The 17,418-nt window shown below is 32.2% G+C and overlaps 1 protein-coding gene across 7 annotated transcripts in view; it reads left to right on the top strand.

Annotated features, from left to right (window-relative positions):
* Positions 1 to 17,418, top strand: part of Mp (collagen XV/XVIII-type protein multiplexin) — a 1,493,071-nt gene that overhangs the window by 1,365,521 nt on the left and 110,132 nt on the right. For all 7 annotated transcript variants that reach the window (XM_072537153.1, XM_072537150.1, XM_072537151.1 and 4 more), the window contains one exon: positions 9,847 to 10,049. In XM_072537153.1, coding sequence (XP_072393254.1) covers positions 9,847 to 10,049 — 203 coding nt within the window. The remainder of the gene's footprint in view (positions 1 to 9,846; positions 10,050 to 17,418) is intronic.

Genomic DNA, 17,418 nt, shown 5'->3' with positions numbered 1-17,418 from the left:
AGGAAGGGAAAGAGATCTGGAATAAGTACAGGTGATCCAGAGATAAAAACATATAACATTGAGGGAATTTGAATTTGAAAGTATTTTGACAATTTTTCCAGGGAATATAAATTTGAATCATTGATTGATCGTAGTTAGTGGATATTTACTGCTATTGAATTATTTGATTTTATTTTCTTTACCAATCGTACATTTGATATTTATTTTGAATTATTTGAATTTTACTGATTGCATATTTGATATTTGTCGTGAAAATTTAATACATTTGGGGAGAAATATTGTCGTGTTCTGAAACATATAGAGTGTTGTAAAATTTCACATTTGGCGGGGACAAAAACAGTAACGAAAAGAAACAACATGTCGACCACAAGGAGTCAAAGCAAAATGCAAGAAAGGAAGGAGGATAACAGAGAAGATGAAACAATTTTGGAAGAAGTATCGGATAATGAAGGAAATGTGACAATAGTTGAGGAGAGAAAAGAACTATCAGGAATAGATAAAATATTACAACTAATGCAACTCCAGTCACAAAAAATGGATAAAAATCAACTGGAAACAAAACAAACAATTGATAGAAATCAACAAGAAACAAAACAGACAATGGAAGAAAACCAACGGGAAACAAGGCTAGCAATAGAACAAAAATTAGAAGAAAATGATAGAAAAATGGAAAAGCGTTTTGACAAATATGAAAATGAGGTAAAAGTCTGTTTAGAAAAAGTCAGAGAAGAAACAGAGAGGAAACTAGAGATGCAGAGAGAAGAAATAGAAACTAAAATGAAAGATATTAAGACTGTACAGAAAAAAGAATTAAAACAGTTAGAAGAAAAATTTGAAATGGCGCTACAAGAAGACAGGAAGGAAATAGAAAGAAGATTAAAGCAAAATGAAAAACAAATGGCAGAAATTGAACTAAGAGGGGTAGAGAGAAAAGAAGTTATCATCCATGGAACAAGCGAGTCGAAAATACAATTTGGCGGGGATATTCGGAAAACACACCCAGTACCGTTTGTTAAAAATTTGAAAACCAAATTACAACATATTAGATATTTTGACGATTGCAAAGAAACAATTAGAAACCATTTGAAAGAAGGAGCAGCGTTATGGTATGAAAGCAAGGAAGATGAGTTTGAAAATTGGACAGATTTTGAAAATAAATTTCTCAACTATTTCTGGGGGAAAAATAAACAGAGAGAAATCAACCAAGAGCTACAGAATGGAAAATATCACGAAAAAATGGGAATATCTGAAGAAAGATATGCTTTGCAGATATATAACAATTCAAAATATCTAGAATACAAATATTCTACCGAACAGCTGGTAGAAATGATCAGCAGACATTTTGAGGAAACGTTGGAAGATCACGTGATTTTGAGAAACTATCAAGATATTGATAGTTTGTGCCAATTCCTTCAATTAAAAGAAGCGAAAAGAAAAGAAATGAGAAATAGAAGACAACATGACCAATATAATGGAGCGGAAAGAAGGTATTCATCAAATTATGACCAGAGAAACCGACATCCCAGATCAACAAACGAATATAGGCCGAGAAATTACAATAATTACAATAGACAACAAAATTACGATAACAGGAATGACACACAACAGAGAACATATGAAAATCACAACAGGAATAGAGATGCACAAAATCCTCCGAATAGGAATACTAACGAACAAAGGGACGATAGAAATAACCAGAGCTTCCAACAACAAAATAGAAGGGAGATGAATCATGTAGCAATAGGAAACGACAGACAAATTTCTAATTCTAATCTAATATTTTTAGATGCATTTATAAAACATAAAGCGATTAAAATTGTGATTGATTCTGGATCGGAGATATCGCTAATCAATAAAAAACTAGTAAAAGAATTAAATTTGGACAGATTTGTGTATAAGATTCCTAGGGTTGATTTAGTGGGTGCAAACAATAAAAATTTGACGACAGTAAACGAAGGCTTGGGAGTACAGATAAGAGTGGGAAACAAATTCCATATTATGAAATGTGTGGTGATTGAAGATTTAAATCATGATATGATAGCGGGAATTGATGAATTGAGGAAAAAAGATATCACCATAAATTTTTCGGAAAATAAACTGGAAATCAGAGCAGAACCAGACAACACAGGAGACGAAAAGCAAACAGATAGGAAAACAAATTCTGGAAGGATCAATGCACAGGAAAAACGCAAAGAAATCGATATGACTGTAGAGGATAAACCGAAAGTACAAGAACAAGATCTAACAGAAAAGAAAAAGAGAAGGAAGAAAAAGAAGAAGAGTTCGAAAAGAAAGCAGGAAAATAAGATGAAGACCAGAGAAAAACAGGAAATAGAAGGTACAGAAGAATTGTTGGCAACCGACGATAAAACAGAATGGAAGCAGCAAGAAAAAGAAGGTATCATCAGAGAAATGAAAGGAATAGAAACATGGTGCTCGGAATACCAAAGGGAATTAGAGGATAAAAAGAAAACGGAAGAAAAAATGGCACTGATGGACGAGAATCCAGAATTTTGTGAAGAAGTATTATGGACAGTGAACACATGTGAACACAAGGAGGATGAAAGAAAAATAAATTGTGGAGAAAACATGGGAAAGAAAATAGAGAGGATTTTAGGAAACCATGGAGATCTTGTTAATGAAGTAAACCGAGTGGCTAAAAATTATGAACTTTCTTTTAAGGGAAAATACTTGGAAAAATTTAAAACGAAAATATATCCAATCCCGTATAAAGACAGGCAATATACGGGGTATTTTAACATTCACGACATTTATCAGTATCATAAGTAGATTTTAATAACATAGTGAAATAATTTGATCCTAGAAAACTTTTGTCATTTTTAAAATTTAACAAAGAGTTTTTGGCAGATCAAATGGCGGGGATTTGTTATGATATGTAAAATCGAGAAAAATATTGGTTTGTTTAAAAATATTTCAAAGTTCAAAGACATTAAAATAATTCAGATAAGTAGGATAATATCCAACAAACATTTCGGAGAAGGAAAGTTATTAAATTCTTGGATTTCCTGTACTAAACAAAATGTAAGATATACATAAATTATTTCTTTGTTATACTTGAGTGACCCGCATAAGTTTAAGTGAAAGCCACAGACAATTGAACGGGGTTTTTCAAAATACATTAATGCAGTGGTTAAAGACAATAGAAGGGATTATAGAAAGAGGTTTTTGTTAGTTTTTAAGAATTATAGAAAATTATTATTTGTAAATAAGTTTTAGGAAATTTATAAGTATAGGTAAAAATTTGTTTGTTATCGAAATGAAAAAATGGGGGAATTGTGACGAGTTTTGATTGGCGGAGAGTGAAAAAGGTGGGATAAGTATGTAGGAAAAAGTTTAGCGAGATTGAGGAGAAAAAAAGATAGAATCAGTTGGTTTCCAAGTCTGTAAGAGGAACAGTGATTGTTCTCTGGCGGTTCCTGAAATGTAGCAAGCAGTAGTGTTGAATGTTAGTGAGTTTTTGTGGAGTTAGTGTATCTGACAGAAGCTGAAGCAGCAAAATATTGTAAGTCATATTTCTCTACTTATATTCCAAGAGTCACTGTTCAGGCCAACGAGAGATTCAGTTTATCGTAAAGAGAAGATATTCCAAGAGTCATTTTTCACTCGGGCCAACGAGAGATTCAGTTTATCGAGAGGAGAAAGGCTATCATAATTTGAATGATTTGTGCTTTTGAAGGAGATCATTAAGGACGATATACTTGCAACAATCTGTGTAAGATTGCTGATTACATAGGGAGCGGTTGAGAGGAGATAATACAGTCTACAAGGAACAAGGATTTGGACCACTCATCATCAGAGAGAGATATTTTTGTTTTCTGCAGTTTTTTTTCTTTTATTGATAACACAATTTTTACACGTAATTTAGAAAGGATATAAATATTTTGATTAGGAGAGTTAGAATAGTTTGGGATTTTGAGATTTCAATTAATATTGTTTGTACCATAAATTTTGATTGTTCACGTACGGAGAACAAAATTTTGAGAATCCTTATATGAGGTTTGTTTATTGAAAACGTTTGAGTGTGAATTATTTCATTATTTTTATTTCAATATATAGTGTTAGATCATATGTGTTTTTTATTATTCCGGTATTCTCTGGACCTTACCTTTTACATGTAATAGCATAGATATTGAAGCACGAATTTAACCCTGAGATAAAAGAATTAAAAATTGTGATAAAGTCATAATCATATCATTTAAATAATTTTAATTAATCAAAAAAATTAATTAGCTAATTATTGCTTGGCGCACCAAGACTTTAAATATCACAATAATATATATATATATATATATATATATATATATATATATATATATATATATTTATATATATATATATATATATATATTTATATATATATATATATATATATATATATATATATATATATATATTCAATACAATTCTACGTTTAAACTACTTCTCTAGCACCTGGAATGTGGCGCAGATCCTAATGATTCTCAAACATTAAAAAAAGCCAGAAAATGTGTCTTCCTTCCTCACTATAAGTCTTCTGCATATGCTTAGCTAACGCTTTGAGAAGATGTACGTGAAAAGGCTAAAAATGATACTGGACAAAGATAAAATAATTCCAGAACATCAATTTGATTTCTGTGACAAGCATGGAACTGTAAAATAAGTGCATTGACTGGTTAACAAGATAAACAAAGAATTAAGTGCCAAAAGATATTGTCCTACTTGCTTTCTTTTCCACTTCTCATTTATCTCCGTATACACTATCACCGGTAGATCTTTACACACTTACCCTTTATCACTTTACAGTTAGTAACCTCTTTTAGGTGACTCCTTGTACACAGCACAAAATCTATCTGACTTTTCCTTCCCCGCTACTATAGGTAACATACTGGTCTTCAGTCTTCATAGAGAACGTATTAATGACAGCCAAATCTCATGTCACTGCAAAGTCAATCACTATATTTCCTTCATCATTTCTAATTTCCATCCCTGAACTTACATGAACTTTTTGTTTTCGCTCTTTCTCTACTAATATGTTTATTTAAATCACCTCCAGTAAAACACTTTTTGTCGGCAGGAATTTCGAGCCTCTCACAATCAAGAGCTCTAAAAATTCTTCCTTGTTCTATACTTAGGCCATAGGCACATATAATTTTCACGTTGTTATTGTCTGTATTTATTTGGACACTCATTATTCTATTACTTTTTCTGGTTACCCTTACAAGATGTTCCTTTCATTCGTTGCTCAAAATAATACCTACTCCATTTCTGCCGTAACTTTAATGAACAATAAATTATCGTCTAATCTTACTCTCATTTTATTGGCGTTATTTTCTGTTTTTTTAACGCCTTCCTACTGGCCTATAATAGGTCGTTTTCATTGTGGATTGTATCACTGTGCTTGAACAAAATTTATGTTTTTGTGTGAGTTTAGGTATTGTATTAGGTAAAATGGAGTAATCCACATGAATTGGAAAATGACGATTGTTTATTCGTTGTTGACTTATCTTATATAAGTAGCAGTATAAAAAATTCATAGTATTCATTTACTTCAGTTGTGTATTGTAAGCTCGTGGCGTTATTTCTTGTCATCAGGCAATGTTTGATATTATTTTCAGAGGAAATACCTTTATAATTGTGGATTAAAATGTAAAACTATAATAATTAATTTTTCTCCTTATATCTAGTTATGTAGTTAGTTGTAACTAGTTATATAGGTATATAGTTATATGATAATTTATGTTCTACCCGTTTTTCGAACACAAGATAAATTTTCTGTCCTGACCTTCACACTCTCTCTCTCTCTTTCTCTCTCTCTCTCTCTTTGTTTAGTTCCATCCCTTCTTGTGGAGTATTGGGCGCTTATGCGTTTCTTGACCAAAAGTGTAAGATTTCTAACTGACCGGGTCAGTGCATCTTCTTTCTTGTTCTCTCATCTCTCTCTCTCTCTCTCTCTCTCTCTCTCTCTCTCTCTCTCTCTCTTTCTCTCTCTCTCTCTTTAGTTCCATCCCTTCTTGCGGAGTATTGGGCGCTTATGCGTTTCTTGGCCAAAAGTGTAAGATTTCTGACTGACCGGGTCAGTGCATCTTCTTTCTTGTTCATTCTCTGGATAAACTGTGTTACTTCCTTCCATTCTCTTTTATTTCTTGCTCTGTTTTTGACTTCAGCCCATCTAAGTCTAATTGTTTTGTGTTCTGTCGTTGTAGTTCTTTTCCAGTTGTTGTTTTTCCGTATTTCTTTTCTCCTCTACTTAGTATTCATGTGTCGCTATGTTGTTTTAATCTTTTCTCAAAGTATGGCCAATCTATTTCCATTTCTTTTCCTTCGCTTTGGTAGATATATTAGTTTGTTTTGTTTTTACTCGTAGTTTTGTATTAGTTATTTTGTTGGGCAGTATATTTTCAGAACTTTTCTTGACAAAAAATTGCAGTTTTTTAGTTGTAGTTTCGTTCTGTTTCCATGATTCTGCCACGTAAAGTAGTATACTTTTGATGCAGCTATTAAAGATTTTATTTTTTGTTGTTTCGGATATTTCGTTTGTTTGCCAAATTCTATTTAAAGCGTTGAATGCATGTTAAGCTTTATTATTTTCATCTATATATGTTTTTAGCACCCCCCCTCCCTTTCTAACCATAATTGATCCCATATATGGGGTGGTTATTATTTTTTAAGAATTTGGTTTTTCTATGTTTATTCGGAGTCCAATCGTGTCAGAGTTCTTGTCACTGTGCCAAGTAGTCAATTTTTTTGCATATAATTTCGGTGTTCAGTTACCAGGCAGATGTCATTCGCAAATCTTAAGATTTTCCACACCTGTACCCTATTTATACGGTCAAAGGTCTTTTTAAAATCAATAAAGTGTTGTTGAGCACAGGGATCGAGAGGGTGTCCAATTTACCATGAACCGATGTTCTCACCGGCGAGATTTCTTTTCCGAAGAGGCATAGTTGGCGAAAGTCTCGTTGTTAGAAGGTCAAGCGACAGGACTCTATCAATTCTATCGTAGCTCTTCCTTATTGAGGAATTCCTTGTATTCGGGCTTCTCCCGAGCACGCCGAATCTGCTTCTTAGTATTATCCATCAAATACTTAAGGATGAATCGGCCTTCGTACCGTAATTTTTCCTGTCCCATCCGGATGAGATCCTCGTCGGTAAATATCATCAGCCTACCAGGATTCTCGTACTTCCGCTCGAGCTCCCCATTGTACGCTTCAGGATAAGCGCGGTGCATGTGTTGAGGCACACCCAAGTTAGAGTTTGAACGTGCGTTCGCATATGCCGCAGACTATGTCATCATTGTATCTGGGTCCTCGGCAGCGTAGCCTTTATATGTGAGTACCCATACCTGATTGCGTGGCGAAATTGGTACCACAGACACAGATGACCATGATGATGATGAATAGGAAACAATAACTTACTCACCACTTAGAAATTTTGAAATCTGCGCTAATTCTAAAACCTAGTTCCCAGGAAACTGGAAGGGTGTGCAGTCTTATAATAGTTCGAAACCTGAAAGGATAGTAACTGCACTGTTGTGCGACTCAAGAGTTGAATATGGCACATACTTCCGATCTGGTATACCCTGTACAATCAACATTTCATTTTCATTGAGCCCCATGCTCGTTAATTTAATCAGGGATGGAATCATCAAAACCGTTAATAAAGCAAGACGATACAGAATGGGAAACAAAGAAATCAAAATACTCTGTTACGCTGACGACGCAATATTGATAGCCCAAGTCTGCAAAGACTGGTCCACAGATTTAACATAAGAGCAAAAGAATTTAATATGACAGTTTCATCTTAGAAAACTTAAACAGTAGAAGTCAGCAAAGAATCAACCAGATGTAAAATAGAAATTGGTGTCATCAGTATTGAAAAAGTAATAACAATAAAATATCTGGGAATTATGCTTGCCAAGTTGTGGAGAACTGGACAAAGAAGTGAGAGATCAAGTACAAAAAGCAAATAGACTGGCAGGATGCCTTAATAACAGTATATGGCGAAACACACACATTAACACTGAGATGAAGTGAAGAATTTAATAAGCCAGTATAAGACCAATAATGACATATACCTCAGAAACAAGACCCGACACAGCCACAACGCAAAGGTTACTGGAAACGGCAGATATAAGAGTACTGAGAAGAATTCTAGGACATACGCTGAGAGATCGAAAGAGAAGTGAAGACATTAGAAGAAAATGTTACGTACAGTGTATTAATGAATGGACACAAAATAGAAAAAAAGAATGGAATAACCACATAAGCAGAATGGAGGAGACCCGTATCGTCAAAATAGCAAGAGATAAGTCACCAATGGGCAGAAGAAGTATCGGACGATCGCGAAAAAGATGGAGTGACAACCTTCCATGGAGATATTAATCTATCAATGAACAAGCAAAATTGCTTATAAAGAGAAGGAAGTAGTAGAAGAAGAAGAACTTGCCTTCAGACTTACCGAAATATTCATTTCTGATATTGGCCTTCGCTCTATTTGAATATTTCTTCATTTCTAAGCTAGTAGTATTGCCATTCCATTTTAGTGTTTAGCATTTACGTTTGTGTTCCCCGAATATATCAATAGTTGATCTTCTACTCGGGTTGATCCAATGCCATTTCATCGTATTTTGCTTAGTCCAACAAGTCTACCTTGTACTATTACAATTCGCCAGTTTCGTAAAGGGTTGATATATTCCATGCTCCTATGAATATGCCCTCTCTTATGTCTGTTTTGGGTTTATCTTACTTTCTTTTTCTTTTTAAAAGCTGCTGTTGAAGTTTGTGGCTATGAGAGGTCGAGAAATGGTACAAGTATGGCTGTTTGTTAATTTTTTACTGAACCAGTGAATTCAAAGTTATTCACCATACTGCGAACAACCCGTTTGGCAGGACGATTATGACGACCGTAAAATGAATAAAGTACGCGGAACTTTGCAATTTTATCATTTGCACATGTTTTTTTACTATTGTATCTATGGTAATTTTCAAAACAATCTAAACAAAAGACAGTCAATTGGACAGACGTAGCTTCAACAATATGGCCACTAACAACTATCAAAATGCGTAAGTCCCTATTAGAAGGCCCCTGTATATCTAAAAAGTAAAGAAAATCATATCGAGAAATAAAAAATCCGCTTATTTAACTGAAATAAGAGCATAAATATATAGACACCTATATATAGTACATAGGACATCCCGTAAATATCTTAATTGTAAGGAACAAAGTAAATGAAGATATATGTGTGTGTGTGTGTGTGTGTGTGTGTGTGTGTGTGTGTGTGTGTGTGTGTTTTATTGGCACTGGTTTTGACAACCAACTGGCCAGTCAATTTGTTTTGAGTTCTCTCTTTACACAAGATATTGTTAGTATTTAAATTTAAAACTATTGTATTGAGAGTTAAGACATGGAATGTTAGACTTACTTACTAGTTTACTCTGTTTTTGCTGTTTTATTTTATGTATCTTTTTTTTTTAATTTTTTTTTAAAAGAGCAAATTTTACGAATGAAGCGAAATCTTATAGGATAATTAAGGGCTGTCCCACATAATCCACATATACAAAACTCTCCCAGCTAATTATTCATTTTCAGTCATGACAAAAACCAGGACAAATTCGCTAAAGCCACAAATAAATAGCCTTTGATGGTCTTATTAGCGTATTAAAGCTTTAATACGACTTTTTTATGAACTTTAATGAGCTTAGTTAAGAATTTAATAATATATAACTGTTTTACTTTAGTTGTATTTTAGTATTTTACAAAAATAGCTTTTGTTACGTATAGTGAATATATTTTGATTAAAAATTTCCACGTTTTATAATAACTTAAACAAATTGTACTAATTTTTAGGAAGAGCGACGGCTTTTCCACCGCTTCATCAGCCTACCGAGGAACAACTAGCATCGGCTCACGTGGTTCCTGGAGCTGTTACTTTCCAAGACAAGAGTGCGATGACCAAGATGACGTCAGCTAGTCCGGTAGGAACTCTAGCGTACGTCATCGAAGAGGAAGCATTGCTGGTTAGAGTTAATAATGGATGGCAGTATGTTGCGGTAAGTAAAAGATTTGCTATTCATATTTAAATCCTAATTCTTTTAACAAAATGCTAGCAGATATTTTGCCAATAAATATAACTTCTTTAATAATTAATTCATTATTTATACTTTGCAGAGTAACATGTTTCTCTAAAGAAACATATAAAAGTACCGAATAAATCGCACTGTTCTAACTAGTTTAATGTAAAGAAAATAAATACTTTGTTTTTATAAGACAATAAACAATTTTAAAGTAAAAAACTTACAAAAAAATTTACTTTATATCAATCAATGTATTCAGCAAAAATTTCCTTAAACTGCTTTCATTAATCTTTTTTTCCAAGATACATTTATATCAAGTATTAATTAAAAAGTACCTTCTGGTTTATTATCAAATTTAGATTGAAGAAACTGGCAATTACTTTGTTGGTACATGGCGTATACTGTATCCGTACTGCCATTTTTCATACCTCAGATAGATCGGCTGTCCTGTTTTTTTGGACGAGGTCTACTTTTGCCTGATTTTAAAAGAATATGATTATTTTCTTTTCTTTTATAGTTAATGGATTTTGACAAGAGCTATACCTTGTAAATAACAGGTAAACTTATGTACTGCATCGGCATGACTCATACCTCATGTCAAAATCCATTACCTCTAATAATTGTACATATTGTCCGTCGTGATATTTTTATAGCAGCAGCCACTCTCTTAATTAAAGAATTGTTCAATGATATGTATTTTGATAAATAAACATACATTCCAATATTTTACCTGTTAAATAAATGTAAATAGCCTCAAAAGCTCTCCATTTATTTTTTCTAATTCGAAATACTCCCACACATTTAACAAAATGTTTAACACATGTTTTTTTTTAATATGTATATGCAAAGTACGAAAAGGATTTAATTGTTTAAATGACACGAAAATATTTTATAAACTCACTACAAATGCTTTTAAAACAAAACTTTCAATTGCCAGAAGGTGAAGCAATCACCCACCATCGTCCTATGGCTGTATTTATTCAATGTAGGCTGTTGTGTGTTTACAGGCGGCTTAAGTTCATAGATTTATTTTCTTTGAATAAAAGAGACTTAACACAAAAAATTATTCTCGACTAATGTCATACTTGTGCAAACATCCAGCGGGTGGAGTGAAAATTGCTTTCTTGTGTTGAGTAAAACATTCTTCTCTTTATGTTCTCGTGGATATTGTCTTAGTCTGCAATTCTATGCATAGCTGTTTTATGGTCCTTTCTTCGTTCGTTATTTTACTTTGTAGTTTAAAGTGGCAAGTTTGGGTATCTTAGTCTAGTTCATATTTTTAAAAATAGAATCTATACTCATATGTCTTGGTATCATAGATCATTTTATAAACTTGTGAGACCTAAAGAAAAGAAATTTGGTTTTTTATTTTTATTTGTATCTTTATTTTTAATTTTTAATACTAGTTTTAATTCAAACAAACAAAAAAAAACTGAAAAAATATATTTTCATTAAATTTAATAAAAAAAACGTATAATACACAAATGAAAATTAATATGCAAGTAAAGAAATATTTAGTTTTTAAAGATAATATTATAAAGATGACCTCCATTTTGTCGGACACATTCTTGTAACTGTGTTACAAAGTTTTTTACGACATTAAGTAACATTTCTTGAGGTATTGCTTCCACTTCTTGGCGTGTGCGTTCTTTCAAAGCCTAGATAGTTCTTGGGGGGTTACTTTAAAACACTTTCGACTTTAGATACCCCCAAAGAAAGTGGTCGCATAGGTGAAAGTCCGGACTACGAGGTGGCCAGGGAATGTCGTTGTTTATACTCATAAGACGACCAAGGAACGATCTTCTTGGTAAATCCATTGACACTCGTGATGAGAAGAAAAAAATTATTTAACATGTGCACGTAGTGATCAGAGTTTATTGTTACTGCGTAACCATCTTCGTCCTCAAAAAACTAAGGTCAGATGATCTCCAACGGAGAAATTGCACTCCACACGGTTACTCTTTCTAAATATAGGAGTCTTTCGTGTAATTGCCGCGGATTATTGTCGGACCAATAGCGAAAATTTTGTTTATTTACATACCCACGATGAAAGTGGGCTTCATCACTCATCCAAAGATTATGTATCAAGTTGTCGTTTTCATTAATATGCTCAAACATTTGTTCATAAAACCCTAATCGGGTGGGATAGTCTCGAACGTTATGCTCTTACACAATCTGGATTTTTTATCGATAGTACTGGAGATCTATATGCAAAATGCTACTCGTATTGGTATAGCTTAATCCCCGATTCAACTTTTGTCGTCGCAGGGATCTCCAAGGTTTCGCATGCAATGAGTTTCGCACCGCTTCGATATTCTGTGGTGTGCGAGCAGTTCTAATACTGCTACTTCTTTTCTGTAATGTTGAACCACTACTTTCAAAGTTCCTGACTCAGGTATAAATTGCCTTGTTAGACTGAACAGGAGCGCGGCAAATGGTAGAGTAAACGAAACGCTCGTTGTACACGCACAAAATTTTCACCATGCCAATAAGCTTTCACAGCAAATGCCCGTTGTTCCGCTGACCACGTCTCCATGATTACTAAACTCCCCCCTCTCTAGATTCACAATGTTTTCATCGCAAGCCTGCGGCTACTTTATTCTTTCGCCAGCAGCGTTGCCAAATCGTGCCGTTTCACTGAATCACCTGTTATATTATACGTTGTCTACAAATTTGAACAATCTTCAGGATAACATGATTCAGCAAAAATTGGGCATTAAAGGTCATAGTTACAATTCTTGTTAATATGAGTGTCTGTTTCGGTCCCCTGTTTAATTAATGCAGGAAATATGTGTTTGCTACTTGGGGAAGGATTATGCTACATGAATGGAATAAAAAAACGGGTGTGCAGTCCGGTGAGACTGCCGGTAGAAGTTATACTTCTATACACGCGTTCGCCGTTACAAATTTATATGGGAGTCAAACTGCACAATCATTCCATATGTAATGTTATAGGTAAGAAAGAGCAGAAAGAGAAACAGAATTAGGTATATAGGTATATGGTGCATCGTTTGCTGTATATAAGCAACATTTGACCTATAATAGGAGTATAGTAAATAAAGGAATGAATCAACATCTTGATGAAAATGTATTTTTTTATTTTCATATATGTATGAAAGGAGTTAAATGCAAACAAATTTTTTTACACATACTCTGGTCATACAAGGTCATTTGTTGATTATGCTGGTACTAAAGTGTTGTTAGCATAGCGGAGATTGCCGATTTTTCGGCCTCCGACTGATATTCCTCTTTGCCATCCGTCGAATACAATGCGCATGATGTGTTCGCTATATATAGTATTTTTCATATAAAAATGCGTGCACGTCATTCAAGATTTACGACGTCAAAATCCCACAGCGTTGCCAAAACATCAGAATAGTTAGTAAGTGAGGAATTTTTAAAATGTCAACTATTTGTCAAACTATTATATAACAGTAAATACACTTAGTTTTAAGACTACTGCAACACACTAAAATACATAAGAAAACATTTTAATACAAAATTATATATTCTAAATTTTAATCTTACCTCTTTTAGGGCATTAGTAGTAAAAACGTCCCGCCATTATTTCTTATTCAAAATAATCTATCTTATATGAAAACTTTTCAGCTTTCTACAGACTATTTAGTTGTTTTGGCATAGCACAATCACAATACACAAAAATAATTAGTTTTTAAAGCTATTAATCTAAATTTAATATGTATTTATAAATACAATTTATTAATGTATAATATATTATGATCAAATTGTATAAGAAATCAAAACATAAACAAAATTCTTATTCTAAAAAAGCGGCAACACTTTAAACAATTTTGCCACACGCTGAAATGTCAAAAAATTTAAAGTATTCCCGTATCAGTTGCGTACAATTGTCTTATATATTTAACCAAAAGTATTATTTTGTGGAATATTAGTTATTTATAAGAGTTATTTTATAAAATTTATATTATTAATAATAACAAATGTTTTTGGTTATTTAATCAATATAATTCTAAAATTCCCAATATAATGATGATTACATTTTTCTGATTATTATACCATGTTGACGCCTATGAAAGATCGAGCAGTTCCGTATGGGTTTCGTATTATTAGCTGTGTTAGGAAAATTTGTACTCTAAGGTTGACGTTCTGGAAATTTTAAATATAAGTGACGTCACTTCATATAAATTGTGACGTGCACGCATTTTTATATGAAAAATACTATTTATTGAATGACGTGGGGGACATAATACATCCTTGACGATAATCATACAATACAAATTAAAATACAATATTCATAAGTATTTAAAAATGACAATATACATAACTTACTTACGCATATGTTTAATTTACCATGATAATAATATTAATAAAATAAAAATATTTTTTCGTGATACAACTTTGACAGATACAAAATTTAATTGTTGTTTGTTGTGTATATAAGTACACATCTGAACTTTCTTAAGATATTTACAAGTTTTAATTTATAATTCAACATGCCTAACGAGGCCCAAGACAAATCTAAACAGAATGGAAAAATAATAATAATATTAATAAATATTAAATATATTTACAATAGGAACATTTTTATTCTTGAGAGGGAAAGACAGAGAAAATATATCTTGTGTATCTCTCTTACCTCTATCTTACATATGTAATGATTTTGCCGATTCACTTCCGTACAAATTTCCAACGTCGAACGTGCGTATAGAAGTATAACTCCAAAAACCCAACAGCTGGATACAGAGATTTCATTTTTATTTATTTCAAAATTAAATTTTTAGCATTTTAACCTTTTTTTATCCTAATTTATTTTTTTATTTCACTTCTCAACATTTTCTTTACCTTTCTTTTATAGCACTAAAATAATAATTAATTATATATCTATCTACAAATGAAATCTCTAAAGAAGTCTACTTGGCAAGTGTATCATTAAAAAACTTAATTTAACGCGTAATTTGAAAGTTAAAATGACAAATGGTGTAAAATAGCATTGATAAATTTCCATAGTCATTCCACAATGGAGTGCTGCCATAAACAAAGCACTTACAGAAAATTATGCAGCGTATACGAAAACGCTTTGTCATAGGAAAAGGAATTTGGTTAATGTATCGTATGTGAACTTGCACATCATATTAATGATAATGCTCGAAATAAATAACGAATAAAAATACTAACACATACACATACAAACCAGAAGGTAGAAATAATAAGACCTCTCATGGAAGAAATCGTTAATACAAGGTGGGCCACCGAAAAGTTTTCAGATTAGTTTTGTTCTTATTGATGCAAAAATACGTTCTCACCCGTCAATTTTTATTTTTAAAAAGATGTTTTGTAAATATAATTATTTTCAAATTTTAACAGCAATTTTAACTATTTAGCAACGATTGGCGTGTATCTCTAAAATATTAATTAGAAATGGGTATCGAGTGATGTGTCGTTTTAAAGATAATGTATTCTAGGCCAATGAAGATAGATTGTTACTCGACACAACTGTATAGACGAGTTTGGCAGTTGAAATGTATGTAGTATGGAGATAATACAAAAATACTTTTATCTAGAAAATCATCAATTTTTTAGTAGAAATATGTTTAAATAAACAATCAAAACGCCAAACAGCTCAGTGTTCGCCATATTTTACTGGAATGTCCTTTATATTGCATGGAGAGACTTCAATATAAATTACCAAATACCTTACAGGCAATATTAAGTGACGGAACTGATATGAAAAATTTGACATCATACTTATATTCCATAAATGTACTAAATAAATTGTAAAACTTTAAATTGTACAACGCCAAAAACTCATTATTTTGCTCATAACTTAAAAACTTGTCTATTTAGGGATTTGACGTCAATACACAACTTTTTCAGAAAAACTTTTTTATTATTTATTAAAAAATTTTTCCGACGACCGTCCATTTATGATCAATTTTAACACCCTCAAAATCATTGATTAATGACCCCTATTAATGAATGATTTTCTATTAATAAACGATTTCATTATAGGCAACACAACATACATTTCTTGCATAAATTAATTAAACGCTCTGTGATTGGCAGTGACCTGTGGTGTAGGCAACCAAACATATACCTATTTATATTCCCACTAAAAAATTAATTTAAAATGAAGTAGCCGCTGTTAGTACTATCTGTCATTGTATGTCATTATTTACTTTATTGTTTAAAATTCTGTGTATTTGAAAAATCAAAGGATGGATATTGACGAAAAGTTTAATTTAACTCCACCAGAATTTAACTTCTTCTATCACAGAATTTACAGAGGTTCAAGAAGACTTAAATATAAATTTGTCAAAATGCTATACAGCAGATAATCATTTATCAATATCTTCCTTTAATTTCAGTAATTGTACCATTTCGAATATTAATGTTTACTATAATAAAACTACCACTAGGGAAACTTTGAATAAAGTCAATGAAAGCTGAAAAAATTGTTGTTTATCGTTAAGTAAATAAATATTTAAACTAAGATATCTTTATTTCTGAAAAGTACGGTCGACGGAAAAGTTTTGTAACGACCTCGTGAATTAAAAGTGCGATTAACAATCTCGAACATTAACGCGCTCGCTTCGCTCACGCGTTAATATATCTCAATTGTTAATCGCCCTTGTTAATACACTTGTTGGTTAAATAACTATTTAAATGTACCTGAACTTAACCCTTTATCGGTACATGTAACCATACGGTAATATTGTATATTATAACCTTTATCGGGCACCACTTTAATATTGTTTTAAAACATTCGTTATTTATATAAGCACTCTCTTATTGTTAAGTATAATCCAATACTGATATTTATATATCTGAAATAAACATTATCCTGGTACAAATTACAGAATATCACTATATGCTAAGAAGGTCTGGAAAATAATTTTTAAAAATTAGTGACAAGAAAACAAAGCAGTTTACTATTTTTTATTTTGATGAAATACTTTGAAACAGATTTTTTCCTCAGTGATACAGAGCCTTATATCACATTTTAACACTTTAGACGACTCATTCCCTTGATGGTATACCTATATCTTCCTTTTGTGGTATGTATTGGTCAATGTGTATAAGAATCCAATCTTGCTAAATCATTTGGCCTTTCAACTACTGGACCTGTTCAGATGCATGAACTTTATGTTCAAAGCTTTACAGTCCATTTTGTACAACACCCAAGCATTCGTCACACATATCGTCGGTCGAATGTTATAATGTTGTATTAGCATATTTTACAGTTAGGCAGGAAAAACTATTTAAAAAAATGGTCACTGTATTTTTATTTTGAGACTCTTTGGTTATAGAAATTTTTATTTTTTATATGTATAATAAAGTAATAAAGACTTATTTATAACATTTT

The sequence above is a fragment of the Diabrotica undecimpunctata genome, chromosome 7 (genome assembly GCF_040954645.1).
Source record: "Diabrotica undecimpunctata isolate CICGRU chromosome 7, icDiaUnde3, whole genome shotgun sequence".
Taxonomy (NCBI): domain Eukaryota; kingdom Metazoa; phylum Arthropoda; class Insecta; order Coleoptera; family Chrysomelidae; genus Diabrotica; species Diabrotica undecimpunctata.
Note: the sequence above shows the minus strand (reverse complement) of the source record. Positions and strands in the feature narration are given on the sequence as shown.